At 35.7% G+C, this 27,937-nt stretch overlaps 3 protein-coding genes across 5 annotated transcripts; 2 read left to right on the plus strand and 1 right to left on the minus strand.

Moving 5' to 3' along the window:
• Positions 1–4,668: 4,668 nt before the first annotated feature.
• On the minus strand, positions 4,669–5,106 carry LOC138894869 (secreted RxLR effector protein 161-like). The gene has a single exon (XM_070179603.1). The coding sequence runs from the start codon at positions 5,104–5,106 to the stop codon at positions 4,669–4,671; it is 438 nt and encodes a 145-aa protein (XP_070035704.1).
• Positions 5,107–16,098: 10,992 nt separating this feature from the next.
• Positions 16,099–24,073, plus strand: LOC104085767 (FRIGIDA-like protein 3). 3 transcript variants are annotated; one of them, XM_070177949.1, is made up of 5 exons: positions 16,127–16,304; positions 18,691–18,823; positions 21,278–22,344; positions 23,095–23,267; positions 23,490–24,073. In XM_070177949.1, the coding sequence occupies exons 3-5, from the start codon at positions 21,294–21,296 to the stop codon at positions 23,901–23,903; spliced, it is 1,638 nt and encodes a 545-aa protein (XP_070034050.1). In that variant the 5' UTR covers positions 16,127–16,304; positions 18,691–18,823; positions 21,278–21,293; the 3' UTR covers positions 23,904–24,073. The 3 variants fall into 3 exon arrangements, with proteins under 3 accessions (XP_033509195.1, XP_070034050.1, XP_070034049.1); XM_033653304.2 differs by lacking the exon at positions 18,691–18,823 and having other exon boundaries at positions 16,099–16,304; XM_070177948.1 differs by lacking the exon at positions 18,691–18,823 and having other exon boundaries at positions 21,282–22,344.
• Positions 24,074–25,174: 1,101 nt separating this feature from the next.
• On the plus strand, positions 25,175–27,504 carry LOC104085768 (photosystem I reaction center subunit XI, chloroplastic-like). The gene is made up of 3 exons (XM_009589892.4): positions 25,175–25,476; positions 26,345–26,570; positions 27,096–27,504. The coding sequence occupies exons 1-3, from the start codon at positions 25,306–25,308 to the stop codon at positions 27,359–27,361; spliced, it is 663 nt and encodes a 220-aa protein (XP_009588187.1). The 5' UTR covers positions 25,175–25,305; the 3' UTR covers positions 27,362–27,504.
• The last annotated feature ends 433 nt before the right edge of the window (positions 27,505–27,937 follow it).

The following is a 27,937-nucleotide window of genomic DNA, read 5'->3' on the forward strand; positions in this document are numbered from 1 at the left end:
TGAGCACTCGAGGTGCAAATTGTGATATATTGTGATATTGATACGCATGCGGTGGTATAAGGTCTGGGTATTGAAACGCATGCAGTGAGATAAGGGTGGCTTGATACGCGTGGCTAGTAGGGGGAACTACTAGAAGTCATGCGGTGTGATAAGGATGGCTAAAACGCGGGATGCTATTTCGGAAAAAATATTTTCTTTAAAATAAATTGTGAAGGCTTCCGTGATGAGATAAGGAAATGAGATATTGTGAATTTATTTATGATTTGGGACTACGAGGCGGTACCTCATGAGTGCCCTTGTTGATATTGATTTATAGCCACAGTTGCCTTTGATTATTGTTGTGATTTTCTTAAAGTTGAAAGGAATTCTGTTTTGATTCCACGAGATATTATTTGCCATTATTTTGTGTAATTAAATGGTGATATGCTGCTTGAATCATTTCCATTATCATTTTATTTTATTATATTGTTAAACATTTTACCATGCCATTATTATTTTCCAGTAGGGCCTGACCTGACCTCGTCACTACTCTACCGAGGTTAGGCTTGGCACTTACTGAGTACCGTTGTGATGTACTCATATTACGCTTTTACACATCTTTTTGTGCAGATCCAGGTACTCCATACCAGCCCCGATATCAGTGAATTACCTGTACACGGAGACTTCGAGGTATATCTGCCAGCGCCCGCAGACTCCGGAGTCCCCTTCTATCATTATTATGTTGCTTCCTTACTTTCTTTAGACCTTGATATATATAGAGATATTGAGGATAAAATTCTTAGAAGCTTGTGACTTATTTCTACCGAGATTTGGGAGTTGAAATTATTTGAATTATAGCTTATTTAATTCAGATATTTATTATTATTCCGTATTGATAGGCTTACCTAGTCTTAAAGACTAGGTGCCATCACGATATCCTACGGAGGAAATTTGGGATCGTGACATCTTGTTGTCACATATTTCTTGAAATTGAGCTGAGGTTTCTTTTTTGATAAAGTTACTAAAAGATATGATCCATAAGAATTTAATACCAGATGATTCCTGCTAGAAGAGGCGGATTCAAAATAATATTTAGATGACTTTTTTCATAAGCATAAGTCAAAGTAGAAGAATGGGCAATGATTATTTTTAGCTCGCGACAGAAATTATTTATATTTGGTAATCGTAAAAGTATATAAATTTATATTTTTTTTGTATATATTTACAAAAAATATATATTTTTCGACTATTATTTGAGAGTGACTATGCAGTATCATTTTTCTTATCTAATAGATTATTGGTGAGAAGCGATATACATACAAAAGTAAATAGTTGAGTTGCGTACAACCCATGGAGAATCACACCCCAAAAGCTATCTATTTAGACGGGAGAGCCCAAGACTATATAACCTTACATCAACATATTACAATATTGATGTGGGCTCAAGTCCCATATCTTGCAATAGACAATAACAAAACCACCATGCTCTACATCCCTCGCCCCCAACGGTTGTGCATTAGACCTTTATAGCATCGGGCAAATACTATAATACCGATGTCATCATCCATGACATAAGAGGGGGGTGAATTGTGGTATATTGAAAATTAGTCGACTAAAAATGATTTTAGTTGACTTAACACAATGCAGAATGAAAGATAACAGTAATTAAAAAGTAAATAACACACAACAATTTTATACTGATTCGGTACCATTGTGTTACTTACATCCAGTTTCCCTTGGGTCACACGGGTTCTCTTTAGATCTTGAAAGTATTACAATACAGATGGTTTTGACTCGTTCTCCACCAACGAAAAATGACAACAGTGAATTCTGAATGTTTGACACAACTCTCTTTTGTATTCTAATTCTTCCTATCTTTTGAGACACTGATAAACTAAGGATTACAGTGTTTAGGCTAAGAAGTAGAGAGACTTAGAAAATAATGTGTGTAGTTGTGCAAGCCTTCCATTTGATCTTAGCAATCTTCTTACAGGAGAGAAAAGGGCCGTTGAGTCTTGACCGAAATTAGATGCACGAGATCATCAAAAGGATTTGACCCAAGGGGTGCCTCTTCGAATCCTGCTATTGGGAGAGACTAGATTCGATTGTGACTTTCCTTGTCACATGCTTATATTGAGGAGTTATTCAAGCCTTGATTGAGAGCTTATTTTTGGATACAGAATATTTGTTGGCGAAGGCTTCCTTGATTAGCAATCTGAACTCCTTTGATTGAGGTCTAATAAATGTGCTGCAATGAAGTCCCTTTTTCTTATCCATTAATTTAGCAATCATATCTTTGGATAGCATCTCATTGTTTCCTTTTTGCTTGTTTCGAATCGTAGAACCCTGCAAACTAACATAAGATGGAATTGTCATCATTGAAACTTTGAAACTTAACAATCTCCCCCCTTTTGATGATGACAATCAAGAGTGAGTAAACATAAACTATGAGACTTCCCTTTTTTTATATGTTTATCCCCCTGAATAATTGAATAAATATTGTCTCATGATGTGCTCAGTTTCTCCTGCTGAGGTGTTTACTTCTCTACATATTTCTCCTCCTTTGACATCAATCAAAAAGGAAAGAAAAATACATAGAACAAATAATATATGAAATAATATACATACTAGTTAGGGAATTAGAGCAGCAAAAGTAGTGCCTTCAGCAGAGGCTTAGCTAGTTCAGACCCAAGCAAAAGATTGTTTTAAAAAAAAAACCAACAAGCAAGCATAAGCAAAAAGCAATAAAATTATTTGTAACACCATAACATATAGTCTTATTAACTTCTTCCCAGGAAGTACTTGAGAGTGTTGATCACTTTGGTGCAGAAGGATTCATAGGAATTTTCAACATCTTTGACAAGTTTGTCTATCTTTTCACTCATGGAATTGAAAGCTATGGTTCCTTGCCTCCGTGTGGCTCCCATATCCATCCTGAGTTTAGCCATATTTGTACCTGTCTCCTTGGTAACTTCCCTGATTTTGTCTACGTGTTCCTTCATCTCAACTAGTAGCAATTTTACCGCATCTAGATAATGATGAATTTGCTGAAGATTTTGAGAGGCAATCGATTGAGATGCTGGTTGTTCAGTTTGAACTTCAACTGGCATTGGAATACTTTTAACTTTGGCGCGCTTCACTCATCCATCATCACCCAAGGTGTAACCCATCATTGAGAAGGTTGTCTTATCATAAGTGTTGGTAATGTGCTTGGGTGTAAATGGTGCCAAATCTACCTTCGTGACCTCGAGAACATGTGAGATGAGAATACCATAAGGCAAACATGCAGCAGAAGGAGATATATCCCTGATTCTTTCAAGTATGTATTTACGAATCCACACAAACCAATCAAGTCTTTTATTGTTAACCAGACAGTAAAGGACAAAAACATCTCTAGTGGACAAAGAACTAAGGGACCCAGTTCTAGGGAGGAGAGTAGTAGCAATCATATGGTCCAAGACACGATGTTCAAACCTAAGATTCTTGGGACCAATATCAGGAGGATTATCATACAAAAAGGTTTTTGCTTCATCAAAGGAAACTTCAAAGTATTTGGGCTACGAATTTTGTACAAACACATCAAACCCACTAAACTTAGCAGAGAAAATTTTTTCAAATTGATAAGAGTCCAAAATAATTCTGGTGCCTAAAACCATAGATTCCAAGTCATATTTATCATTCACAAAAAGGTTTGCATAAAACATCCTTACTGGTTCTTCATAAACAGAGTTTCCAGTGGTATCAAACAGAGAGGAAATGTGCTGAAAATCGAAAATAGCAGTCACATCACAGTGAATTTTTTCATGAGAGAGAGACTTACAGAGCATCCATAAGCCATAGATTTTTACTTGTAGGACTCAAACCTTGCTTTTTCACCGGGACTATAGAAGATTAACTTATCCTCAGGACCAAATTCCATGTTCTTCACTTTACCTTTCTTGTATGCAGCCTTTTGGGGGGTTTGCTCCATTGGTCTTTTGCCGGCCTTTTTCTGACTAATGGGAGGGTTTTCAGAAGATTCACTGCTTTCATTGTCTGTTCTGAGGAAATCTGAGTCAATAGACGACTCCACATCCACAGGTTCTTCAGTGTTAAGGGGTTTTTGAAATCTTCGACTGTGTCTGGTTGCAGCTGAAGATGAGGGATTTCTTTTGGCCATGGCGTGAATGATTGATTTGAAGAGAATGAGGAGAGTACTGGAGAAGAAAGGGTTTTATGGATGCTTTTGGGAGGAACGAAGGGACGTCTTGGTTAAAGGAAAGGGCAGGTTCAGAAGGAAGTGATGCTTCTGAAGTGACTGATCGGCGGTACTGAGAAGAGGCAATAATTACACTTACACACAAAATTAAGAAAATAAAATATTTTAGAACAAGGTAAAATATTTAAAAGCATGGTAAAATATTTGATTTACAAATTTGGCACAATGCCAATCCTTTTTCGGAGTAGACAAAATCTTTCTTCCAAAAGTGATTTTGTAAAAATATCAACAAGTTGAGAATCAGTACTAATAAATTCTAAAACAATGTTACCTTTTGCAACATGATCACTGATAAAATGATGTTTAATTTCTATATGCTTTTCTCTAGAATGATGCACATAATTTTTTAATAAGCAGATAGCACTGGTATTATCACAGAATATAGGAGTAGATGTAAGAGATAAATCATAATCGAGAAGTTGATGCATATTCTATAGAACTTGTGTGCAACAACTTCCAACGGCTAAGTATTCTGCCTCAGTTGTGGATAGTGCAACACAATTTTGTTTCTTGCTATGCCTAGATACTAAGGCATTTCCTAGCAATTGACATGTCCCACTAGTGCTCTTTCTATCAATCTTGTCACCTGCAAAATCTGCATTTGAAAAGCCTTTTAGAGAAAAATTGTTAGAACGATCATACCATAATCCTAGCTTAGAGGTACCAATTAAGTATCTAATAATCCGTTTAACAGCATAAAGATGGGATTCCTTAGGAGCCGACTGAAATCTTGCACATTTACACACACTAAACATAATATCCGGTCGACTAGAAGTTAGATATAATAGAGATCCAATCATTAAGCTATACATGATTTCATCAACCTTTTTTTCATTGCTGTCTTCATCGAGCATTGTAGTTGGACTCATTGGAGTGCCAATTTACTTAGCATTTTCCATGCCAAACTTTTTGAAAAGCTTCTTAGTGTACTTGGTTTGGCTAATGAAAATCCCCTTAGTGGACTGTTTGATTTGAAGACCAAGAAAGAAAGTCAGTTCTCCCATCATACTCATCTCAAATTCTCCTTTCATGGAAAGAGTAAATTCTTCACAAAGAACAGAGTTAGGGCTGCCAAAAATAATATCATCTACATAAATTTGAGCAATAAGATTACCTGAACTTGAGTGCTTAATAAAAAGAGTTGTATCGATATTACCTCTTTTGAACCCTTGATTTAGAAGAAAAGAACTTAACCTTTCATACCATGCACGAGGGGCTTGTTTGAGACTATACAAAGCTTTGGTCAACTTGTATACATGATTAGGAAAGGTGACGTTTGCAAATCCGGGTGATTGCTTCACATATACTTCTTCAGAGATGTAGCCATTTAGGAACGCACTTTTAACATCCATTCGAAATAGTTTGAATCCTTTGTGAGCAGCGAAAGCAAGTAATATTCGTATGGATTCAAGTCTTGCTACAAGCGCAAAGGTTTCATCGTAGTCGATTCCTTCTTGTTGAGAGTAACCTTGAGCAACCAGTCTTGCTTTATTTCGAACCACTTGACCTTATTCATTCAATTTGTTTTTGAAAACCCACTTAGTTCCAATGATAGAGGAGTTTGGAGGTCTTAGAACCAATTTTTATACTTTATTTCTTTCAAATTGATCTAGTTCCTCTTTCATAGCACTTATCCAGTGAGTATCTTTGAGAGCTTCATCCACTTTCTTTGGCTCAAATTGAGAAATAAGAGCTACATGAGATTTGTTTTTTTGTGACCTTCTTGTAGTGATCCCTTCCTATGGATCTCCTATAATGAATTTGTGAGGATATCCTGATTCACTTTTCCATTCATTTGGAGTGTTTGAGGGAGGTTCTCTTTTTTCAGTAGTCAATTGATCTGCTTGAGGTAGTTCGAGATCTTCTGTGGGTACTTCAGCTGATTGAGTCTGTTGAACAGCTGACTCATTTTGATGATCATTTCCTACAATAACAGATTTAGGGACACAAGAAACTTCCTCATCTTCAGGAATTTGTTCATTCCTTGGGCGAGGGTTAGTATCAACAAAAACAACATGAATAGATTCTTCAATGCACAAAGTTCTTTTATTGTAGACTTTATATGCTCTACTTGAAGGAGAGTAACCAAGAAATATACCTTCATCACTCTTAGGATCAAACTTACCCAAATTGTCCTTTCCATTGTTATGGATAAAATATTTGCATCCAAAAGGGTGAAAATAGCAGATATTTGGTTTCTTACCATTCCACAGCTCATAAGGAGTCTTTTTGAGAATTGGTCGAATTAGACACTTGTTGATGATGTGGCATGTTGTACTCACAGCTTCTGCCTAAAATGATGAGGTAGAGAGTTTTTCACAATCATGGTTCTTGCCATGTCCTGTAAAGTTCTATTTTTACGCTCTACTCCTCCATTTTACTGCGATGATCTTGGTGAAGAGAAGTAATGAGAGATTCCTTGATCGTTGTAAAAAATTTTAAAATCTCTACTTTTAAATTCTCCTCCATGATCACTCCTGATAGTAGAGATATAGTATCCCTTTTCTCATTGAATCTTCTTATAGAAAACTTCAAAATTCTTTAGAGCATCATCTTTGTGACTTAGAAACATAACCCAGGTAAATCTAGAGAAATCATCTACAATGACAAATGCATATTTCCTACCACCTATGCTAGCAGTTCTAGTAGGACCAAATAAATCCATAGGCAATAATTGAAGAGGTTTGGAGGTGGAAACAATATTTTTAACTTTGAAAGAAGAACGAGTTTGTTTTCCTAGTTGACATGCATCACAGATATGATCTTTTAAAAAATCTAGTTTTGGAAGTCCAATTACAAGATCATGTTTAGAAAGTATTTGAATAGTATGCATGCTGGCATGACCAAATTTTCTATGCCAAACCCAGGGATCATCAATTATGGAAGTAAGACAAATTTGATCCCCAAGATTTTCTAAGTTTCTAATAGTATAGACATTTCTGTCTCTATTACCTGAAAGAATGATTTTACCTGATTCATCTTCTATAAACTAGCCATGTTTCTTAAAACAAACCTCATAGTCGTTGTCACATAGTTGACTAATGCTGGGATGATTATAGCCAAGTTCATCAACCAGGTAGACTTCATCTATATCGCATGTTGAGCTTAGAGGAACTTTTCCAACACCAATTACATTTCTTTTGGATTTATCTCCAAAAGTAATTGTTCCTCCATCTAGTTTGGTAACTGATTTGAACAAGTGTTTGTCACCAGTCATATGTCTGGAACACGCGTTGTCGAGATACTATTTTCCTTTTTGATTCTTCTTGCGGTGTTCCTGCAAAACAAAATTACTTGTTTTTAGGTACCCAAGCTTGCTTGGGTCCTGAATGGTTAGAATGCTGAGTGTTAGTTTGATTTGAATATTTAGGTCTCCAAACCCATCTCCGTTTATCTGTGAACCTACAACGATTTGAGGTATGGCCACTTTTACCATAATAAAAATATGATGGACTGTTAGAGTTACCAGAGCCTCTTTCTGCTCTAATTCTGTTCCTACATTGGTTAGTGCTATGGCCTTTTTTTACCATAAAAGGAACATGCAGGAATTTTCTATTTGTGATGAACAGTCTGATTTGATTTGACTGAGCCATGACTCGTGGATTTTTGCAATCCATTCAGTTGAAGTTGAAGTTCATTTACTTCATCTTGTAGCATATCACGCTCAATCTCACATACCTCTAGTTTCAAGGCCCAGTATTTCGTTTCTCTCTTGATTCTTCTAAGTTCATTCATGACTCTTTCTATATCTGCAAGAGCAATATCAACAAATTATTGGAGTTCATAATAATTAGGGCATAAGGGAGTACGTACCTCACTAGTTCCTTCGTCCGTCATGAGACCAAGTTCTCTTAAGTCGTCTTCTTCATCATTGATGTCTGCCATTAGTCCAAGTTCTCCTGAATCTTCATTTCCATTCACAGCAATGAAACATATGTTAGCAATTTCATCATGATCAGACTCTTCTTCATCACTCCATGCTTCGAAGGATTTCTTCTTTTGCATGTTTCTGCTGAGTTTCTTTTTTAGTTTAGGACAATCAGCTTGAATGTGACCAAACTTTCCACATTCGTAGCACCTTCTATCATTTTTATCAGCTTAATTGCTTAAGCTTCCTTTCCTGAAGTTAGGCTTCCCTCTTCTGCTATTCATGTTTTTCCTCATCATTCTTGTTACAACTTGAGAGAGCATGGCAATGTTTTTGTCTTGTTCTCCTTCTTCTTCTTTCTCTTCATTTTCTGGTTTAGCCACAATAGCCTTAAAAATAATAGTTTTCTTCTTCTCTTGAATTTGTCTATCCAAGTGAGTTTTCTCAAAAGCAATTAGATCACCTCTGAGTTCATCATAGGAAATTTTATCTAGATTTTGATATTCCAAGGCGATAATTTTGGCTGCCAAATGGTGGGTAAGCTCCTGAGAATCTTTCTAACCCGTTCACCACTCTTGATAGGTCTACCATAGGATTTCATATCTCCAAGAATTTTGCTAAATCTGGAGAACATCTCTTCCACTAATTCTCCATCCTTCATTTGGAATAAATCGTAGTCCCGAACCAGAAGATTTATCCTAGTTTCTCTCACTTTGTTGGTTCCTTCGTAAGTAACCTCCAGTTTGTCCCATATTTCTTTGGCCGTTTCATAACTTGATATCTTTTCATACTCTTCTCCACTGATAGTATTGTACAATAGATTTTTTACTTTGGCATTTACAGTTATGACAACAACTTATTCATCAGTGTAATCATCCAAGTCCAGAGGATCAGTTGATACGATAACTTGACCATTTTCATCCTTCTTGGGAGGGATTGGAAGATTTTCCTTTTTAATCACATGCCAAACTTTGATGTCATATGACATTGTGTAAGTTTCCATGTACACTTTCCAGTGAGAAAAGTGTTAACCATTGAAATAAGGAGGTCGAACGTGAGAGGTTCCTTCTTGAAATAGAGCACCAACAACAGTGTTAGATCCCATGATCTTTTTCTCACAAGCTGTTAAGCAAAGATTGTGAACCTTGCTCTAATACCAATTGAAAGTACAAGAGGGGAGGAGGGTGAATTATGGTTTATTGAAAATTAGTCGACTAACAAAGATTTTAGTTTACTAAACACAATGCAGAATGAAAGATAACAGTAATTAAAAAGTAAATAACACACAATAATTTTATACTGGTTCGGTACCGTTGTGGTACTTACATCCAATTTCCCTTGGGTCACAAGGGTTCTCTTTAGATCTTGAAAGTATTACAATACATATGGTTTTGACTCGTTCTCCATCAACGAAAAATGGCAACAGTGAATTCTGAATGTTTGACACAACTCTCTTTTGTGTTCTAATTCTTCCTATCTTTTGAGACACTGGTAAACTAAGGATTACAATATTTAGGCTAAGAAGTAGAGAGACTTAGAAGACAATATGTGTAGTTGCGCAAGCCTTCCGTTTGATCTTAGCAGTCTTCTTACAGGAGAGAAAAGGGTCGTTGAGTCTTGACCGAAATTAGAGGCACGAGATCATCAAAGGGATTTGACCCAAGGGGTGCCTCTTCGAATCCTGCTCTTGGGACAGCCCAAATTCGATCATGACATTCCTTGTCACATGCTTGTATTGAGGAGTTATTCAAGCCTTGATTGAGAGATTATTTTTGGATACAGAATATTTGCTGGCGAAGGCTTCCTTGATTAGCAATCTGAACTCCTTTGATTGAGGTCTAATAAATGTGCTGCAATGAAGTACCTTTTTCTTGTCCATTAATTTAGCAATCATATCTTTGGATAGCATCTGATTCTTTCCTTTTTGCTTGTTTCGAATCGTAGAATCCTGCAAACTAACATAAGATGGAATTGTCATCATTGAAACTTTGAAACTTAACAGGAATGCAGTGGGTGGTTCTGATATCATTGATACAATACAAGGAGAACCACGTATGAAAAGGTAGCTATTGATGTGGGAGAGCCCAAAACTATATAAATACCTCATCAACACATTGTAATATTGATGTGAGACTCAAGTATCATACTTTATAATAGACTATAACGGAATAAGTTTATTCACATATTACTATTGTTAAAAAAATGTACTAGTACTATATTGTTATGAAAATAATTATATTGTGGATGACCATTTATTACTCCGCTATAGATAATCTTTCTGTCCATTTAGTACTCTGTTGAAGTTTATCTACAAGCAGCTGATGCAGGCAGGTTGCAAGCAGCTCAATAAAATGATTTGCAGCAGCTTCTTATTAAACAGGCAGGTTACAAGCAGCTCATGCAGACAGCTTACAAGCAGCTAAAGAAAAGCCTTGCAGCTGTTTCCTGAAAAGCCTCGCAGCTGCTTCCTTTCTTCTATAAATAGAGGAGTTTTCAGTTCATTATGTACATAAGTTTGAAGTTTGAATAATATATCAGTTTTTCTCTATACTTGTCTTTACTTTACAGTCTTTATTTTATAATACGTTATCAGCACGAGACTGTGCCATCTCGAGAAAATACTTTGAAAGTATCAGAGGTACGAACTTTCTTTTTCTAAATAATGTCAAATCTTTCTAAACTTGAGTTTGTAGCCCTAGATATATCGGGCAAAAGCTATATATCTTGGGTGCTTGCTGCCAAAATTCATCTTGATGCGATGGGTTTGGCAGACACCATCAAAGATAAAAATCAGGCATCAAACCAAGACCGTGCCAAAGTAATAATATTCCTACGCCATCACCTTGATGAGGGCCCGAAAATGAAATATCTTACTGTTAAAGATCCAGTCATACTATGGAATAATTTGAAAGATAGATATGACCACCTGAAGATGGTCGTTCTTCCACAGGCACGTTATGATTGGACTCATTTAAGGCTGCAAGATTTTAAATCTATCAATGAGTATAATTCTCCTATGTTCAGAATTATATCCCAATTGAAACTATGTGGTGATAATATTACTAACCATGATATGTTGGAGAAAACTTTCACCATTTTTCATGCCTCGAATATGCTCCTGCAACAGCAATATCAAGAGATAGGATTCAAAAAGTATTCTTAACTTATCTCACATCTTCTTATAGCCGAGCAACATAATGGGCTATTAATGAAAAACCATGAAAGCCGACCTACTGGTTCTTGTCCATTCCCTGAAGTGAATGAGACGAACTCCCACCAAGCTAAGCATGGAAGAGGACGTGGCCCCAGTCGTGGTCATGGCCGTGGTCGGGGAGGAAACTCTAATCGTAGTAATAATAATGCACCAAAGAACCCTCCTCACCACCAGCAGTGAAAAAGGAAGGAACAAAAGTATGAAGCGGTGCAAGAAGCAAAGCCATAAAATGCATGCTATAGATGTAGAGGAAAAGGGCACTGGTCACGTATATATCATACGCCAAAGCACCTGGTTGAGTTGTATCAAGCTTCCCTGAAGAAGACAGAGAAAAATACTGAAGCAAATTTTATTTCTGAAGATAATTTAGACTTCATGCATTTGGATGTAGCTGATTACTTTGCACTCCCAAAAGGAAAAATAAGTCATGTGATCGGTAGTGAATCTGTAGAAATGTAAATATTTTAATTTTGGTTGTTTGTAGTAGATAATATGGTTATGTAATTGTTGTACATAAATAAAAGTTATGCTTTGATAATGATGTTTACTATAATATATTTTATTTATGCATTTTGAAGAATATGGATAATCTTCAAATTATGTTTGGATCAAAGACCAATCATGAAGATATTTGTGTAATTGATAGTGGAACAACTCATGCCATATTCGAGGATCAGAAATACTTTTCTTATTTGTATAAGGAAAAAGCAAATGTTTCAACAATTTCTGGTAATATAAGTTTGATTGAAGGTTCCGGAAGAGCCATTATATTTCTGTCTAAGGGAACAAAACTTATTATCGATAATGCTTTGTTCTCCTCCAAGTCCCGAAGAAACTTGTTGAGTTTTATAGATATCCGCCGAAATGGGTATCATGTTGAGACAATAGATGAAATGAACGTGGAATATATTTGTATTACAAAGAATATTTCTGGCCAGAAATGCATTGTAGAAAAGTTACCAACTTTATCTTTTGGCTTATACTATTCAAAAATTAGTACAATTGAAGCACACTCTATCATAAACCTGAAGTTTGCGGATTCAAATACTTTTGTGCTATGGCATGGCCGTTTGGGCCATCCTGGATCAATAATGATGAGACAAATTACTAAAAATTCAAGAGGACATCCATTAAAGAACCTGAAGATTCTTACAAATAATGAATTTTCTTGTGATGCTTGTTATCAAGGAAAAATGATCATTAGACCATCACAAATGAAGGTTCAATCCCCTGCCTTTTTAGAACGTATACATGGGGATATATGTGAACCTATTCACCCACCAAGTGGACTATTTAAATATTTTATGGTTCTAATAGATGCGTCTTCAAGATGGCCTCATGTGTGTCTACTATCATCTCGCAACCTGGCGTTTGCAAAGTTATTAGCCCAAATAATTTGATTAAGGGCACAATTCCCAGATTATCCTATAAAGGCTATTCGCCTTGATAATGCTGGAGAATTCTCATCTCAAGCTTTTGATGATTACTATCTATCGGTTGGGATAAAAGTTGAACATCCTTTAGCTTATGTTCATACTCAAAATGGCCTTGCAGAGTCATTTATTAAACACATGCAGTTAATAGCAAGACCACTACTTATGAAAATAAAATTGCCCAGTACTGTTTGGGGCCATGCTATCTTGCACGCAACATCACTTATCCGTCTCAGACCGATACATTATAATAAATATTCCCCGTCACAATTAGTTTTTGGTCATGAACCAAATATTGCCCATATACGAATTTTTGGATGTGTTGTATATGTGCCAGTAGTACCACCACAACGCAGTAAGATGGGCCCGCATAGAAGGTTAGGAATATATGTTGGGTTTGAATCACCTTCTATTATTCGCTATCTTGAACCATTGACGAGAGATTTATTTACTGCTCGATTTGCAGATTGTCGATTTGATGAAACAAATTTTCCACAATTAGGGGGAGAGAAAAAGGAAATCAAAAGAGAAATTGTGTGAAAAGTTTCATCATTATCTCACTTTGATCCACATACCCCTATATGTAATCAGGAGGTCCATAAGATCATCCATTTACAGAATATAGCAAATCAAATGCCAGACGCATTTACTGAATTGAAAAGGATAACTAAGTCATATATCCCTGCAGAGAATATGCCTATCCGTATTGATGTCCCAGCATGACCATCTACGAGCATGAGAGCTAGTGAACCTAAAGCACGCCTGAAGCGTGGTAGGCCTTTGGGTTCTAAGGATCGAAATCCTAGAAAAAGAAAATCGACAAATGATCAAAATGATATTATGAAGGGATCTCCTGAAGAGACCCAAGATCTGATTAGTTCTGAGATTCCTGAAGAAATCAATAAACTCGAGACTCAAGTGAGTGAGGAACTTTTAATAAGTTCTACTGGTGATGGAATTAATTTAAATTGATCTGAAATAGTGGTGGATAATATTTTTGCATATAATGTTGCACTTAACATTATGCAAGATAGTGAGAATCTTGAACCCCGATCTATCGAAGAATGTAGACAAAAATCTGATTGGCCAAAATGGCAATAGTCAATTCAATCGGAATTGAAGTCACTTGCTAAAAGAGAGGTCTTTGGACCAGTAGTCCAAACACCTGTTGGTATAAAGCCAGTTGGTCATAAACGGGTTTTTGTGCGAAAAAAGAATGATAAAAATGAAGTTGAAAGATACAAGGCTCGCCTTGTTGCACAAGGATTCTCACAACGACCTAGAGTCGATTATGAAGAAACATATTCACCCGTTATGGATGCTATAACATTTCGATATCTCATCAGTTTAGCCTTATGTGAAAGGCTTGAAATACATCTAATGGATGTGGTTACAACTTATCTATACGGGTCACTTGATAATGAAATTTTACATAAAAATCCCTGAAGGTTTTAAAATGCCTGAAGCATATTCAAATCTCGGGAAATGTACTCAATCAGATTACAAAGATCTTTGTACGGTTTAAAGCAATCTGGGCGCATGTGGTATAATCGCCTCAGTGAATATTTGCTGAAAGAGGGTTACATAAATGATGTTATTTGTCCATGTATTTTTATAAAGAAAATGGCTTCAGAATTTGTTATACTTGTTATTTATGTTGATTACATAAATCTTGTTGGAACTCCAGAAGAGCTCCAAAAGGCAATTGAATATCTTAAGAAAGAATTTGAGATGAAAGATCTTGGAAAGATAAAACTTTGTCTTGGTCTGCAAATTGAACATTTAGCAGACGAGATCGTTATCTATCAATCTGCCTATATATAAAGGGTCTTAAAACGCTTTTATATGGACAAAGCGCACCCATTGAGTACACCAATGGTTGCTCGATCACTTGAAGTGAATAAAGATTTGTTCCGACCTCCAAAAGAGGATGAGGAACTCCTTGGTCCCGAAGTACCCTATCTCAGTGCAATTGGTACATTAATGTATCTTGCTAATGCTACAAGGCCTGACATAGCATTTTCTGTTAATTTACTAGCAAGGTATAGTTCTTCTCCTACACGGAGACATTGGAACGGGATTAAGCATATATTGTGATATTTAGAGGGAACTCTTGATATGTGTTTATTTTATGCTAACAAAGATAGTGTAGATCTTATTGGTTATGCAAATGTTGGTTATTTATGTGATCCCCATAAAGCTAGATCTCAAACCGGGTATGTGTTTACCTGTGGAGGTACTATCATATCATGGCGCTCCACAAAGCAATCTATTGTTTCTACTTCTTCAAATCATGCTGAAATAATAGCTATTCATGAAGCAAGTAGGGAATGTATATGGTTGAGATCAATAATTCATTTTATTCGAGAAAAATGTGGTTTGGAATGTGAGAAAAGACCCACAATTTTATACGAAGACAATGCTGCATGCATAGCCCAATTGAAGGGAGGATTTATAAAAGGAGATAGAACAAAGCACATTTCACCAAAATTATTCTACACACACGATTTTCAGAAAAATAGTGACATTGATGTGCAACAAATCCGTTCAAGTGACAATCTGGCAGATTTATTCACTAAATCTTTGCCAACTTCAACTTTTGAGAATATGGTATACAAGATTGGAATGCGGAGACTCAAATATTTGAAACAAGGTTTTCATCAAGGGGAGTAAAATACGCGATGTACTCTTTTTTTCTTACTAAGGTTTTTTCCCACAGGGTTTTCCTTATAAGGTTTTTAATGAGGCAACTAGAAATGCGTATTACTAAATATGTGTACTCTTTTTCCTTCACTAGGATTTTTTCCACTGTGTTTTTCCTAGTAAGGTTTTAACGAGGCACAATACCTTTTAATGAACATCAAAGGGGGAGTGTTATGAAAATAATTATATTATGGATGTTCATTTATTACTCCGCTATAGATAATCTTCCTGTCCATTTAGTACTCTGTTGAAGTTTATCTACAAGCAGCTGATGCAGGTAGGTTGCAAGCAGCTCAATGAAATGATTTGCATCAGCTTCTTATTAAATAGGCAGGTTACAAGCAGCTCATGCAGACACCTTACAAGCAGCTAAAGAAAAGCCTCACAACTGCTTCCTGAAAAGCCTCGTAGCTGCTTCCTGAAAAGCCTCGCAGCTGCTTCCTTTTTTCTATAAATAGAGTAATTTTTAGTTTATTATGTACATAAATTTAAAGTTTGAATAATATATTAATTTCTCTGTATATTTGTCTTTTTTTTTTACGGTCTTTATTTTATACGAGTAACATATACTAATTTGTTGTATTTAAAAGAAAAAAAGGCTGCACTATTACGTAAAGCAAAAAGAGGTAGTAGAAACTAGAAAGCGCTTTATTGTGCCGTGTGCGCTGTCTGCGTGAGGGAGTGGTCTCTGTCGGGTGGTAGTAGCTGTAATAAATACTACCCTTCGTTCCACTTTTCACTTTCCTCTTTCTCTCTGTCAATAGGAATTCAAACCGAAATGGTCTGAATTCTCCGGCGAATTTTGCCGCCGACATATCTTCTTCTCTGCCGACTTTCGCTGCCGATCGTGTAAGTACAGCTCCGATATTCTCTTTCATTTGCCTTATTGCTTCATTTACTCAGTACCTTCAGATCGTCTTAATCTTCAACAATTAGCCAGTAGAGCGATGTTTTAATTTTGAATGCTTGTTGTAGCTTCATTTGTTGTTGAATTTAGCCTTTTTTAGACTGTTTTCTTTTGATAATTTTTTTTTTGTCAGTTTATTTGTTGATCGCGAGTATCATTATTGGCTTTTACTTAAGTCCAGGTGTAATTTTACTTCGTGAATAATTGAGTATACGGAAAATTCTGTTTTATTTGACGATTGGTGTTAGTTTTGATTTGTGTGTGTTTCTTTTTAGCTCTTCTAGTAACGTAATAGTTTTGCAATAACTTCTATTCTTTTACTATAATCCGTTGATCGTGAATTTGGAGATACTTGTTGTTTCCACGTGTTACCTGTTGTGGTACATTTACCTTGTACTCAGAAGTTGTTGGCTTAATTTCGTCATTTTATTTAGGGGAATATAATGTAAGAAAAAAGGAAAAACAACACTGAAATGATCTTTATGATGTGTTCCGTTCCAAATGGATAGGGAAAAGATGGCAAGATTTGCAAGGATTTTACAAAGTTTTTGCCTTTTCTAGTGCATACATGCCTTTTAGTATTCTAGCCACTTTTCAAGATCAATTACAATGAGCTAAGTAAATTTAGTAGTTTATCATATCTTTGACGTGATCATATCTATATCTATCTATATATCTATATATTATTATAAAAGTGGGAAGCCCTAAACTTAAAAGTTAAATTACCTAAATACCTTTCTAAATAACCTAAATACCCTAATTATACTAAAGAAATTAAAAAAATACCAGATTTATCTGAAGAAATGTGACCTGTCAAGTTAATTAATTATTATGTTAAGAATATTTCTAACAACCGTTGCTGCCTCTTCAAATAATAAGAACAGAAAATTTGTTGTCCAGTGTTTCAAAATGAGAAAACCAAGCCTTAATTATTGTTGCCAGCCTTTTTACTCTGGTTTTTCATTTTGGATGAGATTTTTTTTGAAGCCAATAGGGCCTTTATGAACGAGTCATCACAAGAAGGAGATAAAGAAAAAGGAATCTTATGAAATGTCTAACCATTTGGTTTACTACAAAGTCAACATGTTTTCATTCTTAATATAGTAACATGTATGATGATATTTACCTTATTATCTTTTGCCCATTCATTCTGGTATGTTATTGGTTAAACACATTTAATATTTAAGAGTTCACGTATTGTTATTCACATCAAATACTTGATTTGAAAGGTAAAAGTAACATATTGCCCCAAGAAAACAAAAGTTATGTATTTCTAACAAGATTTCTAGCCACATAATATTCGATGGATATAAATAAAAGCAAATAGTTGAATGTACTTTTATCAGTAGAAATTTTATACTCAATTTGCTCTTGCGATACTTCAAAGTCAAGCAAATATTAACTGATACATGACTCTTTAGAATTTGTCATGGTAAACATAGCTACGACGGGAAGCAAATCTCAAAAACTGATACAATCCTCCGAAGAAATGCATTAACAAACAATACTCTAGCCCTATACGCTGAAGCCAACAAACGTCTTTGCCTTTCATATTTGTACACATTCCAAAGTTAAACACTTTGAAATAAAATTTTAAGATATATATATATATATACTTCATCGTATTCCTCGTGATAAAAAACTGAAGTATCAATCCTCGCTTTTTTCCTTTTGAGAGTTTTGTTTGCAATAAATTTGTGCAGAAAAATAAAACTGCAATCACAAACAACTATAAAGAAAAAAAGAATTTTATTGATAAACATTGCGGGTAACAACTCTGTTTATCCTTGATTCTTCCCTTCGATTTGTTATCCATAATTCGAGGGCCTTAGCGGCGTATTTCTCGAACGCAGAATGATATGCATCTCTTTGATGTTTTGATGATCAAGAAGCATGTAGCAGCACTCCGTTTGGATCTTGAATGTTGCTAGAAATTTGAGCAAGACATATTTGACATGTCCTTGATCTCTTAATGAATATTCCAAGAGTTTTATGGAATTTCGGAGATCGTATATTTGATCTCTTTGTGCATATTCCGAGAGTTTATGGAATTGCTGAGATCGTCTTTGAATGACATATGGAACCTTATTTATAGGCATGAATTAGGGTTTGGGTGGAGTAGCCACCAATTAACCCTAAAAGACTCATAATATTTCAAGAGTCGTCTTGAATTTAGGATTTATCTTGATCTATTAAATTCCAGTGTCTACAAATGCCCCCTACTTCAAGGTTTGTCGAGGTGTAGGCTTGCTGAAACTTGAAGACGAGATTTGAAGAACCCGACCATCACAACAAATAATCTTGAAACTTGTAGTTTTTGATTTGCAGGAAGAAGAGACGAAGGACATAACTGGTCCCACTGGGCGTGCCAATTTGTTTGCAATAAATTTGTGCAGAAAAATAAAACTGCAATCACAAACAACTATAAAGAAAAAAAGAATTTTATTGATAAACATTGCGGGTAACAACTCTGTTTATCCTTGATTCTTCCCTTCGATTTGTTATCCATAATTCGAGGGCCTTAGCGGCGTATTTCTCGAACGCAGAATGATATGCAGCTCTTTGATGTTTTGATGATCAAGAAGCATGTAGCAGCACTCCGTTTGGATCTTGAATATTGCTAGAAATTTGAGCAAGACATATTTGACATGTCTTTGATCTCTTAATGAATATTCCAAGAGTTTTATGGTATTTCGGAGATCGTATATTTGATCTCTTTGTGCATATTCCGAGAGTTTATGGAATTGCTGAGATCGTCTTTGAATGACATATGGAACCTTATTTATAGGCATGAATTAGGGTTTGGGTGGAGTAGCCACCAATTAACCCTAATAGACTCATAATATTTCAAGAGTCGTCTTGAATTTAGGATTTATCTTGATCTGTTAAATTCCAGTGTCTACAAATGCCCCCTACTTCAAGGTTTGTCGAGGTGTAGGCTTGCTGAAACTTGAAGACGAGATTTGAAGTACCCGACCATCACAACAGATAATCTTGAAACTTGTAGTTTTCGATTTGCAGGAAGAAGAGATGAAGGATATAACTGGTTCCACTGGGTGTGCCAATTTATTTGCAATAAATTTGTGCAGAAAAATAAAACTGCAATCACAAACAACTATAAAGAAAAAAAGGATTTTATTGATAAACATTGCGGGTTACAACTCTGTTTACCCTTGATTCTTCCCTTCGATTTGTTATCCATAATTCGAGGGCCTTAGCGGCGTATTTCTCGAACGCAGAATGATATGCATCTATTTTGTGTTTTGATGATCAAGAAGCATGTAGCAGCACTCCGTTTGGATCATGAATGTTGCTAGAAATTTGAGCAAGACATATTTGACATGTCTTTGATCTCTTAATGAATATTTCAAGAGTTTTATGGAATTTCGGAGATCGTATATTTGATCTCTTTGTGCATATTCCGAGAGTTTATGGAATTGCTGAGATCGTCTTTGAAGGACATATGTAGCCTTATTTATAGGCATGAATTAGGGTTTGAGTGAAGTAGCCACCAAGTAACCCTAATAGACTCATAATATTTCAAGAGTCGTCTTGAATTTAGGATTTATCTTGATCTGTTAAAATTCCAGTGTCTACAAATTTCACATACAAGGATAATCCGTAGAGGATTTGACAATAATTTCATACATGCAATAATTATAATGAGTCAGCCCGCTAAAATATGTGTGTTTATTCCAAGGTTTAGAACTCCCCCCTCCCCCCCCCCCCCCCAAAAAAAATGAAGGATATCTTGTCAAATTCATTCGAAAACAATTCCCTATACGTTTATGTTTTGTAATGACAACAAACATCACAGTGAAACAATACCCAATATTGGATTCTATCTACCATAACATACATGTTTGCTCAGGTGGCCAACTTTATGTTGCACTTTTAAGAGAAATATCAATATAAACAATAAGAGTTCTGGTCATGACAAAACAACCAAGAACGTACATCAGTATTAGGTGAGATGTGCTTCATTACATATTTGTACCTCATAATATCAAAATAAAAAAAATCACATATCTAATTAAAATTTGATTGTTCATCTTCGTAGGTTCAAACAATATCTTATTATTTTGATCTCAACCAAGTAGCCATATGTTCGCCACAATGATCATTCACAAAAATTTATACTTTTTTCTTTCATATATAATAATTTATTCTATGTTTTGTTTAAATAATATTGATATTATTTTACAAAATTATATACTACATCGCTCGACACACATGCAATCGAGAAACTAGTAAGATAGAAAAGTATGAGCAATTCGCTATTATCAAAGGTAGCTACGGGCTAGACCAGCTTTTGACCTTTAACACGGAGATGTTATGCATCATGATATACTAATTGCAGATGACGAGGTCCTTGGTTACTTGACACTAAACCGCCTTCTATTTGAAAAAGAAAAATTCTTTGTTCCCGGTTTCCACTCTCTCTCTCTCTCTCTCTCTCTCTCTCTCTCTCACACACACACACACAGACACACACACTCTCTCCCGCTATGGTTAAGAACCTGAAACTATGATAAAAATTTGGGTCTCAGCGATGCTTTTAAGAAAGAGTGGCAGGTATTCTATACTGGGAAGGCTCTAATAGCCTTGATGATGTGGGGTTTAGTTTAGGTGCATCTATGACCAACTCTGGCATACTTTAAACAAAAAAAAGGATTAATGACTCATCTGTCTTATTAGAAGAAGATTTGGGTATTGAGATTCTTTCATTAATTAGGTTGTCATCATACTAGCAGCTGTGTAATGTCTGATATCTTTCGATAATCTGTCTACAAATTATTATGCAACACTAAAAAGTTCCAAAATAAAAACTTGTATAGTAGTTTCAGTTGACAAATGTGGGGGCATTTGTTTTTTTATCAGTCATCTAAAGAGATTTTTCAAAAATTTCAAATAGTCAGGGAGTTTTTGCCATGGAAGATACAGAGTCAGTCGCAACATTGATGGACTCTACAACATCCAAGATACAGCAACTACAGAAAGCATTCGCTGAGTTGGAAAGTCACCGTGCTGTTACTCTCAACCTGCAGTGGAAGCAACTTGAAGAGCACTTTCATGGGCTTCAGAAGTCCTTGAAGAGGCGTTTCAATGAACTGGAAGACCAAGAGAAGGAGTTTGAGACAAAAATTTTCCAATCTAGGGAGATGTTGGAGAAGCATCAAGCAGCTGTTATTGCTAAAGAGCAAGCTTCACTTGAGAGGCTCCAGGAGAAAAGAGATACAGCAGTTTCCGCCATTGCTATTGCTCTTGAGAAGCATAGGAAGCCTTGCTCCGTAGAACCTGCTGTCATTAGTTGTGAGGTTCAAGATGGGCCATCTATTCTAGAAGAAAAGCCTGATGATTTCATAGAGATTGGGCATGTTATAGAGGATACTGGAAAACCTTCTCAGGGTGGTGGTGTGGAAGTTAAGTCTTATCCAGAGCTAGTGAAGCTGTGCCAAAATATGGATTCTGAAGGCCTTCACAAATTCATATCAGACAACCGTAAAAACCTGGCAGCTCTTAGGGAGGAGATTCCACTTGCTTTAAGAGCTGCAATCAATCCTGCCTCTCTGGTTCTGGACTCACTAAAGGGGTTTTACAACTCAGATGTGTCAATTTCTGAGGCTAAAAAAGATGCTAATCTTTTGGGTTTGCGGCGAACTTGTATTATGCTACTGGAATGCCTTAGTACTTCATTAAACACCTTGGAAAAGAATTCTATTTCAAGTATAATATCAGAAAATGTAAAAGAACGTGCAAAAGGTATCGCTGAGGAGTGGAACCCGAAGTTAGATGAACTTGACATTGATGCAAGTAATGGAAATTCTTTGGAGGCTCATGCATTCTTACAGCTACTTGCTACTTTTAGTATTAATTCCAATTTTAACCAGGAGAACTTATCCAAGCTGATACCGATGGTTTCACGTCGTCGTCAAACAGCTGATCTCTGTCGTTCCCTTGGATTATCTGACAGAATGCCAGGTTGGTCTTCATAAATAGTAGAATTAACTTGCTCAAGGATTTTTCCCCTACTTTTTCTATTTTTGACGAGTTCTATAAGGCCTCTTTATCTTTTGTTCTCTTTTTTCCTTTTCTTCTCTCCCCTTCCTATACTCTTTACTTTCTAAGAGTATTCTTATACAACAACAACTACGCCTCAGTCCCAAATAAGTTGGGGTCAGCGATATGAATCCTCATTCAAAGTGTAATCTTATGATGGTTCAAAAGAGAATAGTCATATCATGGTAAAAATTAACGTTACAGGATGTAGTATTTTCATCTAGCTTGTAGAAAGTAGTGTTTTCATTCATCTGGAGTCTAGATATTTAATAAATTAATTTTATAGGAATGGCCCTTGGAAAGAGGAAGTAACATATAGAGCTAGGAAGGTAAAGCGACTTGAAGCACTTAAGGAAAACCGACACTAGAGTGCAAATAACCACATCACATCACATCACATCTTAGATATGTCTGTTGTCGGCTTTTCACTAACGAGAACAATTTAACTTGTATACATTGACTGTTAAAACATTTTTACTAGTTTAATCGTTACATATAGTTGGTTTTTTAGAGAACTGACATTGTGAAGATACCTTACTTGTCAGTGAATTCTTACTTACCCAAAAAAAAAAAAAAAAAGTAGAACTTCATCTCTCTTATCTACTTGAATGGGTATCGGAATTCAGTATGTATACTTCGAGATACTCACACATTTGCTCCTTTCATCTCTAGGTGTTATTGATGTGTTGATATATAATGGAAGACATATTGATGCTGTTAATCTAGCTTTTGCATTTGAGCTGACACAGCAGTTTCCGCCTGTTTCTCTATTGAAATCCTACTTGAATGAAGCTAGCAAAGCATCTATACCTCTCAATTCTGGAAATGCATCACCTACTGTGCAGGTTTGTTCCTTGTGCCTTGCTATAATTTGGACTGCACTTTTTTTTCATCGTATTCAGTGTTCGCTGTTGTGTCATGGTCCATGTATAGAAACCGCTTTCGCCTCCTATTCCCTTGGGGTGGGAATGAGGTGGACATTTGGGCTGTATACTGCTATGCTCTTGCATTTAATGTTAAGTCTCCTAGCTGATTGCATGTGAGAATAATCAAATGTTTTTCTCCAGAATGATGTCAACGAGAAAGAGTTGACTGCACTAAAGGCCGTGTTAAAATGTGTCGAAGACCATAAGCTTGAGGAGCAATACCCTGTGGACCCCCTTCAGAAAAGGGTTCTTCAGCTGGAGAAAGCAAAGGCAGACAAGAAAAAGGCAACTGAAGTTGCGAAACCTCAATCTAAAAGGCCTCGTCCCAATGGTGTCGGAAATGGCCCCCGAGTAAATAATGTTGTCACAGACAAGAACTTCTATCCCAGAATGACTGAGAGGTGCCCGCAATCCGTTTATGACAGACCATATGCTCACCCTGGACCGACCAGCACCCATGTTCCTTTATTCATGGGTGCTGCTGTTTACAACTTTTCTCCTGGCTATGACTTCTTTGGAAATGGCTACCATTACCAGGCTCCTTACCTGCACTGATCAGGAAACTTTTGATGATGATCCCTTTAGCTGTTAGTGTTTAACCCTTGGAGTTTGCTTAATTTGCTCGTGTGAGCAAATTTAATACTGAATGTAGCCTTGTCAATTTATAATCTGGTGTAAACGCTGGTACTTTGATCTTTGAATATGTGCATCGTCTTTCCTGTTTATAGTCCTTTAAACTCATGTTAACATTGGTTCTTGCTCGTGCTGTTTCGTGATGTCTCTGGAGTCAAAATTCAATGAATTCGATTGGACTTGTTTACCAAAATTAAATGAACAAAGCTACTTATGAACCAACAAATTAATTTGGCTTATCGATTTAATTGATGCATACTGAGAATTATGCTACCTACTAGTATATCGATTTTGGGAAACAAAGAAGTGCCTATTAAGCAATTGTTCTCTTCCAAATAAAACGACTCACCCGTAGTCCAATATTTTCATTTTATGTTGATGTGGGCCCATTCATTAATGTGGTCCTTATGCTTTCCTGAGGTCTATTGGAAGTCTTTCTATTCTCACAAGGTAGGGGTAAGGTATGCGTACACACTACCCTTCCCAGATCCCACGATGTGGAATAATACTGGGTATGTTATTATTGTTGATGTAGGCCGATTGGGATCTCGACGGTCAAACCAATGTGTTCGTTTCTCGTCCTCCTTTCAATTGAATCTATTCGAAGGTGTCCGAATAAACTACCTTAGTAAAAGTACCAACATATGCATTGAAAACCATGTATGTTATACACCATGTATTATCTGCTAAATTTAATGCATCACAGTTATAAACATTTCACTTTCACCACTTCTCGACAATACTAATATGAATGCAATAATTTAGATTAGTTCACTTGTGACCATTAGCTACGTTGAGGAGGATTAAATTCGTTGGGCTACTCTTTTATTTATCACGAGTTATTACTTATAGTTATTTCAACATGACTTGATAATATAAAAATTATATTAGTATATAAACGTTTGGAACTTACAAAAAAAAGGACACTCATTCCATCACGATAAAAACTTCCCCGCACTTGGATAAGTATGTCTTGCATAAACACTTAACTATGGTTAAGTAATATGCATTTTTACTTTAATTTGTTAATTCCTAAGGTTATTTATTTAGTTAGGTGTAAACATGCGGCGTGGGTAAGTATTTATGGGTGAAGCTCGAGTCAGCTATCATATCATCCATTCTTAACCAATGGGGTATGGATAAGAGATAACGTTTTATTATTACCCAATCACAAGGTCCCACGTAATTGTCATCCTACCTCAGAACCACGAATTTGTGAGCAATAGATTTTGTATGCCAGCAAAACATATTCCTATGTTCATATGTTTGCATCTTTGTTATATTTTCTTGACTGACCTAAGTGTCTAACAATAATATTTCCAAAATGGCAACTGCTGCTTCCCCAATGGCAAGCCAGCTCAAGAGCAGCTTTGCTTCTTCTTTAACAAGAGGCAGTGGACTTGTCACTCCCAAAGGCATTTCTGGTGCTCCTTTTAAGATCTTTCCTTCAACTAGAAAGTCTTGCTTTACTATCAAAGCTGTCCAAACTGACAAAGTAAGATATTAAATCACTTCTTTTCATTCTTAATTCCTTCTTATTAAATTCTTGAATTTCAGTTAATACTTCTTTTTTTCGACAAATGAGTCTTGCGTAATTGGTAAAAGCACCTCCAACCGTTAGGTCATTGGTTCGAGTCAGCTGGAGGGAATTGTGAAAACACTATAGATCCTCCTAATTTAAAAGGGGTTTACGAAAAAAGAAGAAGTTAATACTTCTTTTGGGCAAGTAATCTAACGATCTTTCAATTGAATAAAGTTACTAAGCTTGTCACTTCAGATCTCTTTTCTTTTTCTGAAGATGGAGAAAGATGCCAAAATTAACTCTATTATCTATATTTAAATTTTAAATTATATTTTTCCAGTTTTACGAGAACCCACTATTGTTGATGAAGGCTTCTTGATTTCGTAATCATTGATATAAGTCAAAAATGAGTCGTGCTTAACTTTATTGCTTCCGCATAGAAAGTGATAAATCCAACATATTCTACATGAGATCTAAAACAACTATATTGATTCACATTTGGAATTATTGTAGAAGCTAATCTCTTATTTTTTTAAAAACCAATAATTTAGTATGTATTTACTAAAAAAAATTATTATCTATATACACAATAGAATTTTCAGATAAAAGGAATTCAATTAAACTCCTTTGGACCATTGGATTTTGGATCAACAACTATCCTTTACTTTGTCTACTTTTCCTGTTGGGATCTTTACTCAATGTTTACTTTTTTTTAGATGATATGCATATATTATATATAAATTATATACTATTTATATTTGCTGGTTACTTTTAGTTTAAACGGTTGGATAAGAAGCTATATATATTAATTCTTCTTCTTTTTTCCCCCTTGGTTATGCAGCCCACTTACCAAGTGATTCAGCCCTTAAATGGTGACCCTTTCATTGGAAGTCTTGAAACTCCAGTGACCTCAAGCCCATTAATTGCTTGGTACTTGTCCAACTTACCAGCCTACCGGACCGCTGTGAACCCACTTCTCAGAGGAGTTGAAGTGGGCTTGGCCCATGGATTCCTACTTGTTGGCCCATTTGTAAAAGCTGGTCCATTAAGAAACACTGAATATGCAGGTAAAGTCGAATTCAAAATTTTAATTTGATGGATTCAATATTTATATTCTTAACGATAAACTCATTGTACTTCAAAAAGCATCGGCTCAAAATTTAATATTTATCAAAATCTAGTAATATTTTATATATATATGTAAGCTCCGTGTCAAAGATGTCAGAGTTCAGCTAAATCTATATTTTCGTAACTAGCCTATGAAAATAGTGGATCTTTACACAAATAGCCGGCATATTCATTGTTTATTTTTTCTAGCTATATACATATATTATACATTGATTATACGCAATTATACACATATAATACATAAATTATGCATATATTATACCTCCACGGGCTATTTTTAGTTTAATCAGTTGGATAGGCGGCTATTTGGGTTAATTCTTCAAAATTTGACCCTCAGAACACGTTCAAGTTTTGGGCGGGTTAATGACCGTTTCATTTATTAACTCAACCTATTTTGTCCTGCTCAAATTCAGCCTAACCCGCTCATTTGACACCGCTAACTAGATCCGCCGCTGTTAATGTAGGGGGAGCTGGTTCTTTGGCAGCAGCAGGACTTGTAGTAATTCTTAGCATATGTTTGACTATTTATGGAATATCATCATTCAAAGAAGGAGAGGCATCAACAGCACCAGCATTAACATTGACTGGGAGGGAAAAAGTGCCAGACCAATTGCAAACTGCAGAGGGATGGTCAAAGTTCACAGGTGGATTCTTTTTTGGTGGAATTTCTGGTGTTACTTGGGCTTATTTCCTCCTTTATGTTCTTGATCTTCCTTACTATGTTAAGTAGATCTTTTAAATCTTGCAATTGATGTAACTATTCTGAATGTTAAATTGGAAATGAAAGTTGTATATTGAACATGTGAGCTCTTCGAGGAGTGTAATGAATTTTTATATTATCAGTATAATTTAACATATTGCAGTTAGTTTCTAGTCTTATCTTTCAAGTTACTAATTTCATTCATTATAGGTTGTAGTTATCTTTAATTGCCTTTTAAGTAACATGATAGTATAAGTTTGTCAAGGGAACCACTGTGGAATTGGTACACGAATATTGAACGTACAGATCTTGAAAAAGCTTCTTAAATAAAGATGGACTAGCCTCTCAATTACATAAAATAATGCCCATAGGCATTAGTTATCATTTAATCCATTCAATGGAAAATGCTATTGTATAATTTATAAATGAATATTTTAAGGCGTTCTTTTTTTCAGGGTATTAGTTTCGAATTGATATTCTTTTACACGAGAAAGCTCTAGATTCGATATTATTTGAAACTTGTTACCTGATTTTTTTCTTTACAAGTAAAGGAGGAATACGAACAGTATAACTAGTTACAAATTAAAAAAAAAAATGACTATACAA

This window comes from Nicotiana tomentosiformis, chromosome 6, assembly GCF_000390325.3.
Source record: "Nicotiana tomentosiformis chromosome 6, ASM39032v3, whole genome shotgun sequence".
Classification (NCBI taxonomy): domain Eukaryota; kingdom Viridiplantae; phylum Streptophyta; class Magnoliopsida; order Solanales; family Solanaceae; genus Nicotiana; species Nicotiana tomentosiformis.

Coding starts and splice junctions, on each gene's coding strand:
- LOC138894869 (XM_070179603.1), bottom strand. CDS start 5,106: ATGAGTCCAACTACAATGCTCGATGAAGACAGCAATGAAAAAAAGGTT.
- LOC104085767 (XM_033653304.2), top strand. CDS start 21,294: ATGGAAGATACAGAGTCAGTCGCAACATTGATGGACTCTACAACATCC. Junction 22,345..23,094: donor ATTATCTGACAGAATGCCAG/GTTGGTCTTCAT, acceptor TTTCATCTCTAG/GTGTTATTGATGTGTTGATA. Junction 23,268..23,489: donor ATGCATCACCTACTGTGCAG/GTTTGTTCCTTG, acceptor GTTTTTCTCCAG/AATGATGTCAACGAGAAAGA.
- LOC104085768 (XM_009589892.4), top strand. CDS start 25,306: ATGGCAACTGCTGCTTCCCCAATGGCAAGCCAGCTCAAGAGCAGCTTT. Junction 25,477..26,344: donor AAGCTGTCCAAACTGACAAA/GTAAGATATTAA, acceptor TTGGTTATGCAG/CCCACTTACCAAGTGATTCA. Junction 26,571..27,095: donor AAGAAACACTGAATATGCAG/GTAAAGTCGAAT, acceptor CTGTTAATGTAG/GGGGAGCTGGTTCTTTGGCA.